Source organism: Balearica regulorum, chromosome 1 (genome assembly GCF_011004875.1).
Source record: "Balearica regulorum gibbericeps isolate bBalReg1 chromosome 1, bBalReg1.pri, whole genome shotgun sequence".
Lineage (NCBI taxonomy): Eukaryota > Metazoa > Chordata > Aves > Gruiformes > Gruidae > Balearica > Balearica regulorum.
Window position 1 is genome coordinate 107,879,662 of NC_046184.1, and position 16,359 is coordinate 107,896,020.

At 43.9% G+C, this 16,359-nt stretch overlaps 1 protein-coding gene across 2 annotated transcripts in view; it reads left to right on the forward strand.

The window, feature by feature from the left end:
- The first annotated feature begins 625 nt into the window (after positions 1-625).
- LOC104638206 (multidrug resistance-associated protein 1) overlaps positions 626-16,359 on the forward strand; it is a 48,143-nt gene continuing 32,409 nt past the window's right edge. The window contains exons 1-6 of one of the 2 annotated variants that reach the window (XM_075769752.1): positions 626-761; positions 2,179-2,240; positions 10,849-10,990; positions 12,388-12,545; positions 13,602-13,779; positions 15,347-15,601. In XM_075769752.1, coding sequence (XP_075625867.1) covers positions 699-761; positions 2,179-2,240; positions 10,849-10,990; positions 12,388-12,545; positions 13,602-13,779; positions 15,347-15,601 — 858 coding nt within the window. In that variant the 5' untranslated portion in view covers positions 626-698. Of the gene's footprint in view, positions 762-2,178; positions 2,241-10,848; positions 10,991-12,387; positions 12,546-13,601; positions 13,780-15,346; positions 15,602-16,359 lie in introns of those variants that run through there. The other variant, XM_075769761.1, reaches the window with a different exon arrangement.

Below are 16,359 nucleotides of genomic sequence, written 5' to 3' on the forward strand. Positions count from 1 at the left end.
ACAAATGCTTATCTGGTATGCATCTGCTGGAGTTCCCAGTGCTGCAGCAGCCTGGTTCCAGAGACAGGATGGAGATTCAGCTGCCAGTCCTAGTTCAGTAGACAGCGAGCTTGCACTTTCTAAGTTTTATCCAAAAGTGGTTTAAGTTGGATACTTTCAGCAGCAACAGCACTGCAGTGCTCTGCTGTAAGTGGGAAGACAGAGCTGGTCTCACAGAGCAGCTCACGCTGCAGGCCCAACTCTAAGATGAACGTACTGTCGCCATTTGTCATTTTCTGATGCACTAAAAATCTTCTCCTGGTACATGTCCATCTTAAGTGCTAGTAAAAAAACCAAAAAAGGTGGTTTTATATGTTTCGTCACCATTACAAAACGCTCATGTGCGTTCACCACCACGCGCCATTGCCTCTCCTGCCCTCCCAACGCATTTCACCACAAGCTCGGCGGCCGCAGGGGTACCGCGCCGCAAGGCCGGGCCGAGGTGGCAGAGCTACTGCGGGCGCCCTCGGGCCCGCTGGGGGCGCTGAACCGGATCCAAACCGCCCGGAAGGCTGAGGTTGAGGCAGCGCTTCGCCCCAGCCCAAACCCCTCCTCCAACGACCGCCTCCCGCCTCTTCCTTCGCCTGCGGGGCGGCCCCTAATGGTCTCCGCCGGCTGCTCAGAGAGGCTCTTCGCAGCGTCCGCCTCAGGAGGGAGCTATGGCCGCCTCCCGCGGGAAGCAGAGTGGCTTCTACGAGCGCCTGAGTCCCACCGGCAAGAAGGTGACAACGGGCGGGGGACCGAGCAGGGAGGGGGCGTTATTAACGGGGCTGAGGGAGGGGTACGTCCCCGACGGGACCTGCTTGCTGCCCCCGGCAAGGAGCCGGCGGCTGCCGCTTTAAATAGGTTTCATGTAGGATTTGCGCCGAGTCTGCGTCAGAAAAACGCAGCTGATGACAAACTGATATGTCCTGGGGTGTATCCTTTGAAGTTATAAGGAGGGAATAATCTTTAGGCCGGGGTTTTGTTCAATATTTCTCAACATTCTTTTCTTAAGGAAATAGGAATTTTGCCACGGGATTTAAGCAGGGAATGTTTGTGACCTAGACTTCTACTGTGCTCTTCAATAGCAAAAGACAATAGTTCAAGCAAACAGTGGTGTATGGGTGTAAGCCATAATGTACCATGGCAAACATTTACCTCTGAGGGTGAAGGGCGAGTCAGTGCACAAGAAGATGTGTTTGCTCCAGGAGGACATACGTATTTGTTGCATATTTGTTTCTTGGATTATGACTTAATCATTCGACTTTTCACTGAAAGTACAAGAAAAATTGCTGTGCAAAATATCCAGGATCTCAGAGCACCCTCAGCATACATATTTGCTAGGTGGATTTTTTACACCACCTGCTGAAAAGAACTGTAACTGCATCTTTGGTTAGAAATGATTTTAAGAGAGTAATTACTGAGGGACAGAATTTACTCCCTAGGTGTGCTGAAGTCATTCTTGGGTGTGGATACACATTCCTCAAGAAGTATGGGAGAGTGCATATTTGTTTGCCTCTATTACACTTATCTCCAATGACTTCTGAAATTGGCAACAGTGCACAAGCCTCATGTTCTTCTCCTCATTTGTGTGTACCATATATGTTAATAGTTCATCGTCTCTTAGGGTCTGAAAGGAGTTTCCTGTTCGTTAGGTATTAGCAGTGGATAACTTCCAATAGCTAGGTTTTTAAATGTGGGAAAAAAAACCAAACAACACCCAGCATTTTAACTTGTCAAAGATTTGAGGAAGGTTTGCTTATATTGGCCATAGAATCATAGAATATCTCAAGCTGGAAAGGACCCTTAAGAGTTGTCAAGTCCAACTCCTATGCTTTACAGTTGGTGCAATCATACTCTAGGATATGTGCAAACAGTGTAAAATCAAGCTAAGGTGGTGGTTAATATCCTCTTACAGTAAGTTAAGTTGTTCTAATAAGTCACAAAACTGTAGATCTCTTTCATTCTTCATATATTGTGTTAGAGGGTATTGGTGGGAGAAGGTAACAAAGAAGTGTAAGTATAGACCTTATTATAGCTCAGAATTAAATAGCTCCTAAAAACAATATGTTTATTAAAAGAAAAAAAAAAACAACAACTTTTTCTTCAGTCTTCCAAGTAACATTGATACTTTTTCCTCTCTTCTTTTTTAAACAGAAACACAGCCCTGAAGAGAATGTTATTTTGTTCAGTAAATTAACATATTCCTGGTTTAGCAGGTGAGAATTTAATAAATTGCTTGTTGATGTTCATTGATGCTTACAGAATTATAGAGCACACACTTACATTCCACACCATCATTCTGGCTTGGGCCTGTGATTGCTGTTAGCTTTTTGTACAAAAATTAAAGTTTATAACTTTTAGAGGTCATATTCAAATATTTTGTGGGGTATTGTTTGTACATAGTAACAGTCATTTTATGCGTTATCTAATGGCATTATTTAAAACATTAATATTTTGATAACTAAGCACAATGTTCTTGTCACAATAGACAATATTTTTAAACAACAGGATATAAAAGACCAAATTAGGCTATCCTTCTTTTATTTATTCATAGAATCATAGAATCATAGAATGGTTTGGGTTGGAAGGCACATCAAAGATCATCTAGTTCCAACCCCCCTGCCATGGGCAGGGACACCCTCCACTAGACCACATTGCCCAAAGCCCCATCCAGCCTGGCCTTGAACACTGCCAGGGATGGGGCATCCACAAACTCTCTGGGCAACCTGTTCCAGTGCTTCACCACTCTCACAGTAAAGAATTCCTTTCTAACATCTAATCTAAATGGACCCTCCTTCAGTTTAAAGCCATTACCCCTTGTCCTGTCACTACACTCCCTGATAAACAGTCCCTCTCCAGCTTTCCTGTAGGCCCCTTCAGGTACTGGAAGGCCGCAATTAGGTCTCCCTGGAGCCTTCTTTTCTCCAGGCTGAACAATCCCAACTCTCTCAGCCTGTCCTCACAGGAGAGGTGCTCCAGCCCTCTGATCAGCTTCGTGGCCCTCCTCTGGACTCGCTCCAACAGCTCCATGTCTCTCCTGTACTGGGGCCCCCAGAGCTGGACGCAGTACTCCAGGTGGGGTCTCACAAGAGCGGAGTAGAGGGGCAGGATCACCTCCCTCGACCTGCTGGTCACACTTCTTTTGATGCAGCCCAGGACACGGTTGGCTTTCTGGGCTGCACGCGCACACTGCCGGCTCGTGTTGAGCTTCTCATCAATCAATACCCCCAAGTCCTTCTCCTCAGGGCTGCTTTCAATCCATTCCTCACCCAGCCTGTAGTTGTGCTTGGGATTGCGCCGACCCACGTGCAGGACCTCGCACTTGGCCTTGTTGAACTTCACGCGCTTCGCATGGGTCCACCTCTCCAGCCTGTCAAGGTCCCTCTGGATGGCATCCCTTCCCTCCAGCGTGTCAACCACACCACACAGCTTGGTGTCGTCGGCAAACTTGCTGAGGGTGCACTCGATCCCACTGTCCATGTCGCCGACAAAGATGTTGAACAGTGCCGGTCCCAGTACCGACCCCTGAGGAACACCACTCGTCACCGTTCTCCACTTGGCCATTGAGACGTTGACCACAACTCTTTGAGTGTGACCATCCAGCCAATTCCTTATCCATGGAGTGGTCCATCCATCGAATCCATGTCTCTCCAATTTAGAGACAAGGATGTCGTGCGGGACAGTGTCAAATGCCTTGCACAAGTCCAGGTCGATGACGTCAGTTGCCCTTCCCTTATCCACGGACGCTGTAACCCCATCATAGAAGGCCACCAAATTTGTCAGGCACATTTGCCCCTAGTGAAGCTGTGTTGGCTGTCACCAGTCACCTCCTTATTTTCCATGTGCCTGAGCATAGTCTCCAGGAGGGTCTGCTCCATAATCTTGTCAGGCACAGAGGTGAGACTGACTGGCCTGTAGTTCCCTGGGTCTTCCTTTTTTCCCTTCTTAAAAATGGGGGTTATGTTCCCCCTCTTCCAGTCGGCGGGAACTTCACCAGACTGTCAGGACTTCTCAAATGTGATGTCGGGTGGCCTGGCCACTTCATCCGCCAGTTCCCTCAAGACCCGTGGATGCAACTCATCAGGTCTAATGGACTTGTGCACCTTCAGGTTCCTTAGATATTCTCGAACCTGATCTTCTCCTACAGTGGGCGGTTCTGCATTCTCCCAGTCCCTGCCTTCTGTGACCTGGGCAGTGTGGCTCAAGCATTTGCCAGTGAAGACTGAGGCAAAGAAGTCACTGAGCACCTCAGCCTTCTCCATATCCTGGGTAACCAGGTCACCCGTTTCATTCCGGAGGGGACCCACGTTTTCCCTCGTCCTCATTTTATCACTAACATACCTATAGAAGCTTTTCTTGTTGTCCTTGACATCCCTGGCCGGACTAATTTCTGTCAGGGCTTTGGCTTTCCTGACCTGCTCCCTGGCTGCTCGGACAGTTTCTCTGTATTCTTCCCAGGCTACCTGCCCTTGCTTCCACCCTCTGTAGGCTACCTTTTTTTGTTTGACTTTGCCCAGGAGCTCCTTGCTTATCCACGGGGGGGCCTCTTGGTGGTTTTGCTCGACTTCCTCTTTGTTGGGATGCATTGCTCCTGAGCTTGGAGGAGCTGACCCTTGAATATTAGCCAGCTGTCTGGGTCCCTCTTCCTTCCAGGGCTTTGTCCCATGGTATTCTACCAAGCAGATCCCTGAAGAGGCCAAAGTCTGCTCTGCTGAAGTCCAGGGTAGTGACCTTGCTGCGTGCCCTCCTCGCCGCCCTGAGGATCTTGAATTCCACCATTTCGTGGTCATTGCAGCCAAGGCTGCCCTTGAGCTTGGCATCCCCTACCAGGCCCTCCTTATTGGTGAGAACAAGGTCCAGCATAGCACCTCTCCTCGTGGGCTCCTCTATCACTTGGAGGAGAAGGTTGTCATTGACACATTCCAGGAGCTTCCTGGATTGCTTGCGCTCAGCTGCATTGTCCCTCCAGCAGATGTCAGGGTGGTTGAAGTCCCCCACAAGGACCAGGGCTTGTGAGCGTGAGGCTGCTCCTATCTGCCTATAGAGGGCTTCATCTGCTCGGTCTCCCTGGTCAGGTGGCCTGTAGCAGACCCCCGCTATGATGTCCCCTGCCCCAGCCCTCCCTTTAATCCTGACCCATAGGCTCTCAGTTGACTTCTCATCCATCCCCAGGTGGAGCTGCATGCACTCCAGCTGGTCACTGACATAGAGGGCAACGCCCCCTCCTTGCCTGCCCTGCCTGTCCTTCCTAAAGAGCCTGTACCCTGCCATCCCAACACTCCAGTCATAGGAGCTATCCCACCATGTCTCTGTAATGCCAATAGTGTCATAGCCTTGCACACACATCTCCAGCTCCTCTTGTTTATTGCCCATGCTCCGTGCGTTCGCGTAGAGGCATTTCAGTTGTGCCCCCGATGAGGCTGACTTATTGGCTGGGGTGGCTGGGATTCTTTTGATGTATCTTCCCAGTGTTACCCTGTTGGTTCCTGTTGCATCCGGAGCCCCCGGCTCGTCTCCTCTAGGCTTCGAGCATGCTGTAGTTCATCCAGCACGTCTCTGAGCAGTAGGCCGAGGGCCCTCGCCAGCGCCCCATCCCTCCAACCTGGGCACATCATCCCACAAAATGTCGCTGGCAAGCCTGATGTCATCCCCCTCCCCCTTCGAGCCTAGTTTAAAGCTCTGTCGATGAGCCCCGCTAGTTCCTGGGCAAAGATCCTCTTCCCCCTTTGAGAGAGATGAATCCCATCAGGGTCCATCAGGCCTGGTGCCGTGCGGGCCGCCCCACTGTCAAAGAACCCAAAGTTGTGGCATTGACACCAGCCACGGAGCCATGCATTTATGGACTGCGTCCACCTGTTCCACCCAACATTGCTGCCCTCAACTGGAAGGAGGGAGGAGAATATTAGCTGCGCCCCCGAATCCTTCAGTGACTGCCCTAAGAGCCTGAAGTCCCTTTTGATCGCTTTCGTGGTGTGTGTCTCTGCTTCATCCCCACCCACATGGAGGAGCAGCAGTGGGTAACAGTCAGAGGGCTGCACCAGGCTGGGGAGTTTCCTGGCGATGTCCTTGACACGGGCCCCAGGGAGGCAGCAGACTTCTCTGAAACGAGGGTCTGCCCTGCATATCGGGCCCTCTGTACCCTTCACATGGGAGTGTCCTACAACTATAACTCTCCTTTTCTTCTTTGTCGGGGTGGTCACGACCCGAGGCATGGGCCTTTTGGGCCTAGGTGCTACTTCTGGAGTAGCTTGACTGTCATCCATATCCTCGCTCGAGTGGCCTTCCACAGCCAGAGCCTCGTACCTATTGCACAGGGGTACGTGGGATGGCGAGGTGGGTGAGGAGGAGAAGGTTTGCCGCCTGCCACGCCACGCGTGGACTTGTTTCCATTCACTCCCCTCTTTGAGGCTGTTGCCTTCTGCCTGGCGAGGGGAGGATACAAGGTCCCCTTCACTTTGGCTTTGGTCCTTTAGGTGTCCTGTTTCTGCCTCAGTGAGGGCAGAGCTTGGCTCCAACAGTCTCTCTCTCTCTCTCCGCCTCTCTGATGCTCCTTAACCTCTCTACTTCCTCACGGAGTTCTGCCACCAGGCTAAGCAGATCATCCACCTGGTCACACCTGAGGCAGCCAGTCTCACTACTGCCTTCCCCTGCCATTACCAAGTTCAGGCACTCCCTGCAGCCTGAGAGCTGGGTGGCTGCATGCTTCTGCGGCAACTCTGTCTGTGTTGCCACATGCCTCCTGGCGAGCACAGAGCTTAGGACTTTCTGCCTGGTGGGCACCATGGCTGAACTCCCTCTATGAGAGAGCGATGACCACCAGTGGACTCTCCTCTTGAGCAGGTAGACTGACTAGGCCCTGCCCGCTCGCCCTGCCTGCGCGAACTGCCACACCATGCCCTGGCTGATGTACCACGCTCCAGGTCGCTAACACTCCCTAGGCTACTTATAGGCGTCGGGGCGGGGGGGGGGGGGGGGGGGGGGGGGGGGAGTGGGTGGGGGTGCTGTTGCTTTGGCAACGCCCAGGTCTTGTCAGCGGTTCCTGAGAGAACAGTCGGCTCGTGGCGGGTCTCTTCCACATCCCTGGCGTTTCCCTGCCTCTGGAAAGGGAAACTATCTGTTTGTATAAAGTTTGGCAATAGAAGAAAATTAAAATAAGGTTTCCTTTATACTCTGTGTAGTGATACAACAGTTTGCTAGATCTCCAGGAACAAATATTCAGTAGTACATGTAAGGTATGCTTGTTTTCCCCCTCTTTTACGGCAGGCTGCATGTTATTACTGTAGATCACCTGCTCATAAATACCAGTGAAGTTCCTCTGCTTTTTGGGAAATTTTCCACTCAGAAATAGGAACTGAAAGCCTAACTATATAAAGTCATTCAGCTGCCCGTCACTTATGTTATTTCAATCTATTTCATATGTTATGTCTTGTGACCATTACTCATTTTTAACATTTTTCTTGTTTCTTCTTTAAAAATCATTTGAGTCAGACATACACACTTCAAAAATCTAAAAGTGAGAAAAAATTTTTAAGAGTATTATAACTGTTTCTTGCTTTATTCAATATATTAGTTTTAAGGAAAAACTGAAAATGGTATTTGTTATTAATAAGACGAGACAAAACAATCAGATTGTTTCAAGGATTTAGAGTAGTCATTTAAACTCTGGTCCTGTTGCAGTTAGGTGTTCACCATCAGTTTCAGAGTAGCTGTGCTTTTTACCAATCCTTACATTCTATACCATAAATACAAATTTTAATGTATTCTAGAAAGTTATGCAGTGTACTGAGTATAGCACTTTTGTATGACATTTACGTGTTCATTATGTCACAGGGTTCACCCAAATGTTCAAGCTAGGCTATCCTTTATTTTTAATCAATTCCACAATGTTTACCACAATCAGAGAGAAACAAAAATAAAAAGGATTTCAGTTCTGCTCAATGAGAGCTTATTTAGCTATGAAATAACTGGATGAAATTAAACTAATATTGTGAACATTGGATATGTTCCCTCTTTCCAATCCCGAGCAAACACAATAAATTATGGCTAATATATATTCACCTTAAGTGCTTGCAATCTAAATGAGGAAATCTCTAATTGTTACATAATAAACCCATAATGCTGTGTCCTGGTTTCAGCTGAGAGGATGGATTTTTCTTCATAGTAGCTAATGTGGGGATATGTTTTGGATTTGTGCTGGAGACAGCATTGATAATATAGAGATGTTTTTGTTCTATGGACTTATTGTTGAGCAGTGTTTACACGGGGCCAAGGGCTTTACTTCTTGCACTGCCCTGCCAGCGGGATGGCTGGGGGTGGACAAGAAGTTGGGAGGAGACACAGACAGGACAGGTGACCCAAACTGACCAAAGGGATATTCCATACTATATGACGTCATGGTCAGCTTATAAGGAGCTTGGGGGAAGGGGGGGGGCGAGGCGGTGGTGTTCGGAGCGATGGCGTTTGTCTTCCCAAGTAACCATTACGCGTGATGCAGCCCTGCTTTCCTGGGGATGGCTGAACCCCTGCCTGCCCATGGGAAGTGGGGAATGAATTCCTTGCTTTGCTTTGCTTGTGCGCGCGGCTTTTGCTTTACCTATTAAACTGTCTTTATCTCAACCCACGAGTTTTCTCACTTTAACTTTTCCAATTCTCTCCCCCACCCCACTGCGGGGGGAGTGAACGAGCGGCTGCGTCGTGCTCAGCTGCCGGCTGGGGTAAAACCACGACGTGCTGTAATAGATTTCTTGAGAATTCAGGCAATCTGGAGATTACAGTGTGGAGGGCATTCGGTAGATCTGTTTATCCTCTTGGCAGCAGTGAGTTTTAGCATTGAGATGAGTTATGCAGAATTCTTAAACACCAGTTCCCACTCAAGTACCAATTGGTCTGCTTTCCTCATCTGTCTCAAAAGCTGGCACTCTTAGTGAGAAGCTATGTTATTTTTGCCTTAATGTATCAAGCATAAGGCAAATTTGCTTTGCATTAATGTTACAGCTTCAGTAGATGTTTGGGTGGCCCTTGGAAACAGTGAGGTCCACCCCTACCAGAATTTTACAACCTCCAAAAAAGTGTTTCTGAGTCTTATTTTCTGTCCTGTGATAAGCACAACAGCACACATTAGCCCCCAGCCCAGAGCAGGCACTGATCAGCACAGAAATGATGCACTGGGAAGTGCACACTAGAGAAGATGACACTCTGCTTGTGTTGCAGCCCTCAGGGAGGAAGTCCCCACCAGCTTGAAAGCATTAGAGCTGCCACTGACAGGACGCACACTCCGGTGTCTATGCATGTGTCTCTTGTTGATTCCTGGATGTTTGGGGCTTCCTTTAAGTTAGAGAACATTGTCAACATTAATCCTTTTGCATTTTCCCCATCTCAGAAATAGTATGGCATGGTTTGCTTTGAGTTGTCATAAATCCAACATGCCTGTCAAAAATTCCTAATCATTTATTTTTCTTTCAGAGTTTCTTTAGGTTCAGTGTATTCATCAGCCTGTTTTGCCATTTTAAGACCAGTTTTAGTTTTTGTTGACATTGAAGTGGGTAAAAGCACTTTGTTAAAACAAAATTTTAGCAGCTGAAGATCTGCTGTAAGGAAGCTTCCATTGTACTTGTGCTGAAACCCAGTAGTTTTATGTTGTTACCTTGGTTAAAGATGAGTCGCAACATAATGAGTCACCATCCCTGGAGGTATTTAAAAGACATGTAGACACGGCGCTTGGGACATCGTTTAGTGGTAGACTTGGTAGTGTTAGGTTAACAGTTGGACTAGATGATCTTAAGGTTCTTTTCCAACCCAAATGATTCTATGATTCTGTCATAATGCAGTCCTGCTATAGAAAAAGTATTTTGTTCCAGATCACAATAGTAAGTGGGTAACGATGCTACGCACGTTTGTTTATGAAATAGTATATTTTCTTGTAAAGAAATACGGGATCAAAAATGTAGAGAGATTCTGAGGTACAAAGATTCCTCAAAATTTGCTGTTCAGATGTGACAGTCTGCTTGGGCTCTTCTTACTTCAGATGAATTTCATTGTACTTAAGGTGACTGTAAGTATGTTCCACTATTTATTCTGGAAAGCCAAGCATATCCTGGGCTGCATCAAAAGAAGTGTGACCAGCAGGTCGAGGGAGGTGATCCTGCCCCTCTACTCCGCTCTTGTGAGACCCCACCTGGAGTACTGCGTCCAGCTCTGGGGGCCCCAGTACAGGAGAGACATGGAGCTGTTGGAGCGAGTCCAGAGGAGGGCCACGAAGCTGGTCAGAGGGCTGGAGCACCTCTCCTGTGAGGACAGGCTGAGAGAGTTGGGATCATTCAGCCTGGAGAAAAGAAGGCTCCGGGGAGACCTTATAGCAGCCTTCCAGTACCTAAAGGGGGCCTACAGGAAAGATGGAGAGGGAGTTTTTACAAGGGAATGTAGTGACAGAACAAGAGCTAATGGCTTTAAACTGAAGGAGGGTAGATTTGGATTAGATATTAGGAAGGAATTCTTTACTGTTAGAGTGGTGAGGCACTGGAACAGGTTGCCCAGAGAGGTTGTGGATGCCCCATCCCTGGAAGTGTTCAAGGCCAGGCTGGATGGGGCTTTGGGCAACCTGGTCTAGTGGAGGGTGTCCCTGCCCATGGCAGGGGGGTTGGAACTAGATGATCTTTAAGGTCCCTTCCAACCCAGGCCATTCTATGACTCTATGATTACATATATTATTTTGATTATAGACTTGATTTATATACACTAAATTACATCATTAGGCTTTTGACTTAGTAGTTCTGCTTGTTTTGTCTGCTGTATTTCTTGCTGTCTGAATTAATTGCTTTCTTTCAGACTAATATCTATAGGCTATAAGAAGCCATTGGAGAGGGATGACTTCTTCGAACTGAATGAAAGTGATTCACCATACAGTGTGTGTCCTAACTTTGAAAAGCAATGGAGAAAAGAAATCCAGAAGTCTACCACAGGACTAATGGTAGCTATAATTCTGACAATAGGCAATATCCTTTTCTAAATTTAAGGAGTCTAGAAGCTGAAGAAGATTTCTAAAATCTTCTTGTTTATTGAACAGCCTACATTTTGTAGATCACAAAGGCCACTCAGGGTTGTGATCTCTAGTGTGGTTATAAACAATTTAGAAAAATCCTAAGTGCAAACTTACCTCTTAGAAAGATATCTAGTTACATTTTAACACTTCAAGTGACACAGAATCTACCTTGACTTTTACTTTGGTGATTAATTGCCATCTGTGTCAAAACTGTCTGACTAATTTCTCTCTGAACTTGTCTGTTTCCCCATGTCTTATCTTTGCATCTGTATTTCAGGCAGGTAGAGAAGTCTATTATCAGCTTGCTTATCAGGAGACACTCTGGCTTGCAGAATGCACAAAACAGGCTTCAGTTTTCATTAATTTTAACAATATTGAGTTTTACAGATATATTGGCTTTTTTGCTTGATTTATCCTGTGTGATTTTCAGGTAAATCTTTGACAGCTTCAGTCACAGTCATTATTTTGCTGTTGTAGTTAAAGTGCAGGAGGAGCTCTGTAATGTTAGGAAGTTCACAGGAGAGAGGGCCTAACCTGTGAGTCCATAAGAGTGTAGCTTTTGTTTTTTAATGACTTACTAAGAAGATATGTCTCCTGCAGCATCTGATTGTACTGCATCTCTTCAGTATTTTTCTTATATATTTCTGTATTTGCCCTTTCTTCCACTGATGGTATACACACCAAACCCCTTTCTACCAAAGCATTCAAAAGTATTTTTCAATGAGGATAATTTTTAGTTCAGATACCATTTTTATTAGTCAAGCAATCTATAAAAAATATCCTGTCCTTCATCACTGTGATAATTGAGAAAGGCTAACTTTTTTTTTTTGGAGCCCTTGTAAGAATATTTGCAATTGTTTGAACTAAATTCCAACTGAAAAAAATAGTTACTTGACAACTGAAAATATTCTGAAAGAATAGCAGGGTTATTCAACTTTAAATATAAAGTTGCTGTAAGCCTGCTATAAATTATAATGCATTTATGTTGAAGCTTACCTCTGTTTTTCTGATACGTTTTTTTTAACCTGTGATAATTATTTGAGGATTAAATTATTTTCTGATTATATTTGTGAATGATTGAGGCAACCCTAGAGATGATATTTATCCTTTCCTGAAAGACTACTAGCCAGGCTAAATAAAACCGGACTTCATTTCTTACCCCAAAGCTCTTCTTCTAACTGTAGGAAATGTGCTTTTTCAGATCATAAATACAGTGATGGCTTTGGATGGACACTCTAATATTGTATATTTCATATTTGTAAATGTGGGTGAAGTTCAAAAATATTTTTGCTCTTAATTCTGAACATATTTTTGTAATCTTACAGGCTTCTGACATCAAAAGAGTGCTATTTAAGAAAACAAATTTCCATAAACCATCTTTAATTTTGCCATTGTGGCAAACATTTAAATTTTTATTGATTAAAGTTGCATTTCTGAAAGTTGCAGCTGACATTCTGGCTTTCATGAGTCCACAAATAATGAAGTAAGTTTTTAATGTGTTTCACTTTATATTCAGAGAGTAACAGTAATAATAAAGCTAAAGGGTTACCAATATCAAAACCAAACTAAGCAAGAGCTTATATGTGTAAAGATTTTATTTGCGCCCCCCCCCCCCCCCCCCCGGTGATTATCTGAAAATGGTCTAATGAGGGAAAGCTCAAAGGGATCAGGAATTTCTTAGGCAAAGGACTGAGACAAAACCAGTAGACGTTCAATTCCATAATATTGTATTTAAGTATTTAATATACTTAAATATAAAATGAAATGTTAAGAAAAATGGAGTACCAAGATATTTAACTTCCCTGCTTTTTTGTCAATAATTTAATTTTCCATTTCTGTTTAAAAAGCCCCACACAAATATATAATAATATCCACAGCTTCAGCATTTAATGGAAAATTGCAATGACACTGGTTTTACCGTGTTGTTGGTACCATGATGTTGATGGAAGTGTGCTTGAGAAATTGTGCTTACCGCAGAGGTGTTAAGAATGAATCAAATACCTATGTGTTTCTGAAGAAAAGAGTTAATGAACAGAATTATTGTTAACCTCTAAACTATACCCTGAATCAGTGTAATCCTGAACAAAATTGTTAACCATAAAATCTGTTTGAAGACATGACAGTTGCTGGTTATCTAAGATAACCTTTTACTAATACAAAAATAAGAATTTTCCTCTAGATTTTTTCTCTCTCTCACTTTCATGGTTGGTAGTTGCAACCTTTCTATGTAGAAAGATCTAATTAATTTTTCCCCCTTTTCCTTATGCCATTCTTTATTTGTACATCATTTTCAGTGAAGTCAGCAATAGCACATTCATGTCTAGAATATTATTTGAGAATTGTTTCTAAGCTAATAAATTGGAAAACGCAGATAAGACCTGCCTTTTTTCGACATAGTTTTTCTTTGTGTCCTTCCACCATATCTGGATCCAAAATGGACTTAATTGAGCAAGTTGCCAGTATGTCAGTTTATTGAACTTTTTTTGTTGGTTGTTGACTTAAGGCACAAAAGTTAAAAATTATTTTCCTTCATTTTCAGAGCAATGATAATGGTCAATGAAAATCATCCTAGTTCACATGGGAGTGGGTATGGCTATGCCATTGCCCTGTTTTTTGTAGTTCTCTCACAAACTCTTCTCCATCAGTTATACCAGCGTAACAACATGCTTACAGCAGTCAAAATCAAGACTGCAGTTGTTGGCCTGATATACAAAAAGGTAAGCATGTATTCTTCTACTTTTCTTTCAAAAGAAAAGCTAAAATAAAAACACAGTGTTAAAAAAAAATATGTTTACCAGCATGATCAAAACCCAGGATGTTATACACAGGCTAAAAGATTGACTTTGTTTTGATGACTATTTCTTTTATAATAATTTGGAATTTCAGCAGCATTTCTATTATAAGACTTTAATCCTGAAATTACATACTTTTGTCAACCACCTGTACAGACATAATATTGGAGATATATGTAGAAACTGAACTCTTCCTACTTTGATTATGTGTTAATTTCCCAAATTTACTGAATGAACTGGGAAAACTTTCTAGGTTGATTGTCCTGGAAAAAGTAAGGGTATACATGATCACTGTTTTTACTATATAGTAGTAATGAATATGAGAAACTGAAGTTTGCCTTCTTTGGAGATTGAAATTTCCCCTCAGATTTTAGTGAAATTGATTTTCTATTGAGTTGAATACCCAGTAGGTTTATTGTTTTTCAGATGTTTAAAAGATGGGTAACTGCTGTGGAAATCTGTCTATAACTTATCCCACCTTTAATAAGATATGCTGAGGTGGCAGCATTATCAGCCACAAGAAATGCAGGTGCTAATAATGTAAAAGTAAAAGTAGCTGTCTGACCTGCAAAACATAAAAATGTTTACTGTACTGTTAATATGTAGCATATGAGTTGAAGCTGGTTTCTCAGCACTGCACCTGTAGTTTACTTTGTTATGAACATGACACATTGGTATCTTTACTGCACTATTTAACTATTAAGCACAAGTTAAGGAAGCCAAAAAATACTCCAAATCTGAAATAAATTACTGTCTGTGTTAATTTGAAATACAGTCTCTTTTTCTCAAGAGAGTCAAACTGATCTTTTGAAATAGACTTCTCAGGTATTTTCTGAACCACTACACAGAATTTTACTTATAAGTTGCAAATTACCAAAATAAAGGGATTCATTCTCTCAAGTCACATGTCAAGGTGTATCAATACATCAGCTCACGAACTGGGGAATAGAGGCTTCAGTTGGAGTGAGCATGTCTTCTGGCAAGTTTTCACAGCTACAGGGTAGAGATGCAGCTTCTTCCTCTCTCTGAGTAAAGTTGATTAGTGAATGCCAGGTCAGGTTGTGCTTTGCACGTGGAACGGATGGAGTGAGTTGCTGCAGCGCTATCTTGTTAGATGCAGGAGTTGCAGGTGACATGGTGGAAAAATGTGAGGCACTAACACAGAAAGAGGGAGTGTGTGTGCGTGTATATGTTTATTGAGGCGTCCAAGACGCCTGGGACTTGTCTATCTGCCTGCCATACTGAGGTTGTACATCTGCTTGCTGTGATGCCTGCCATTCCTGCTTCCTGCCCTGGGAGGTTCTAAGCTAGGCCAAAGCTGAGGGTTTCTGAGCTCTTTGCATCATGGTGTCCTGTTTATTTACTATAAAGAGTTGCAAGTCTGTTTTACTGAGTTCAGCTTTGCTCTAATTATTGTCCTTTTAGCTTCTCCTGGGCAGCTAAACCCATGAAAACAGTTGATTTTTGTGACCTCTGTATTTTCTGGTTGCAGGCCTTAACTTTAGCAAATTCCTCGCGACGAAAATACACAACTGGGGAAATTGTTAACCTGATGTCAGCAGATACTCAGCAACTCATGGAGCTAACTCTAAACATCAACCTGTTGTGGTCAGCACCTTTTCAGATCATCATGGCTGTCGTCTTTCTGTGGAAAGAACTTGGCCCCTCAGTCCTAGCAGGTGTTGCACTGCTTCTTTTGGTTATACCTATAAATGCGCTCATTGCAGCCAAAGTAAAAAGATTGAAGGTGAGATATTTAAATAAGCATAGTAAGGAGAGGTTAAGTTGTCATAATAGAGGAATGAAGGGGGGTGGGGTGGGATAAATTGTGCGTGTATAAGAATACTACTGGTACACCTAAATTAAACCCAAAACAAATAAACAATGCCAAGCCACAGCTGTTTTTCATTGAGGAGGGGAAACATAACTGCAGTAAGAAAGCCATATGTTTGATAGCTAAGCTAGTATTTAGGTTGGATACCTACATTTTTGTTATACTGAAACAATACTTTTGTCTTAGTAAAAATTACTGTATGACTCAATTTAGGAAACAGCTATGGGTTTGCATATTTCATTAGTTAATTCCATTAAATAAAGGATTTAGTTAAATAAGGCCCTCTTCCACTTTTATTATTCAGGCTTAGCTGCTGACTCAAATTTAGCACATTCTCCTGAGACTATAGGAATTCCCATAGAGGTACTGCATGTGTTATGACTTCTTTTCTGCTTCTCTGATGCCACAGTTCTCTTGGCACTGTATTGCCTGGTACTATGACAATTTCTGTGAGCTCCACTGAAAAAAAAATACAACAACCCTAAGTTTTGCATTGCTATCAAGGCAATTATTTGTCTCTATCTTGTTCTGCCCTTGATGGTGCAACATGCAGTGAAGACTCTGGGTTTCTTTGTAAAGCTGTAACAGTTTAGAGAGATTGAAAAACAACCCATAACACCTTCCACCTCTTTTGCAGGTGAGGTGCAGCAGCTACATATGTACATAGATCC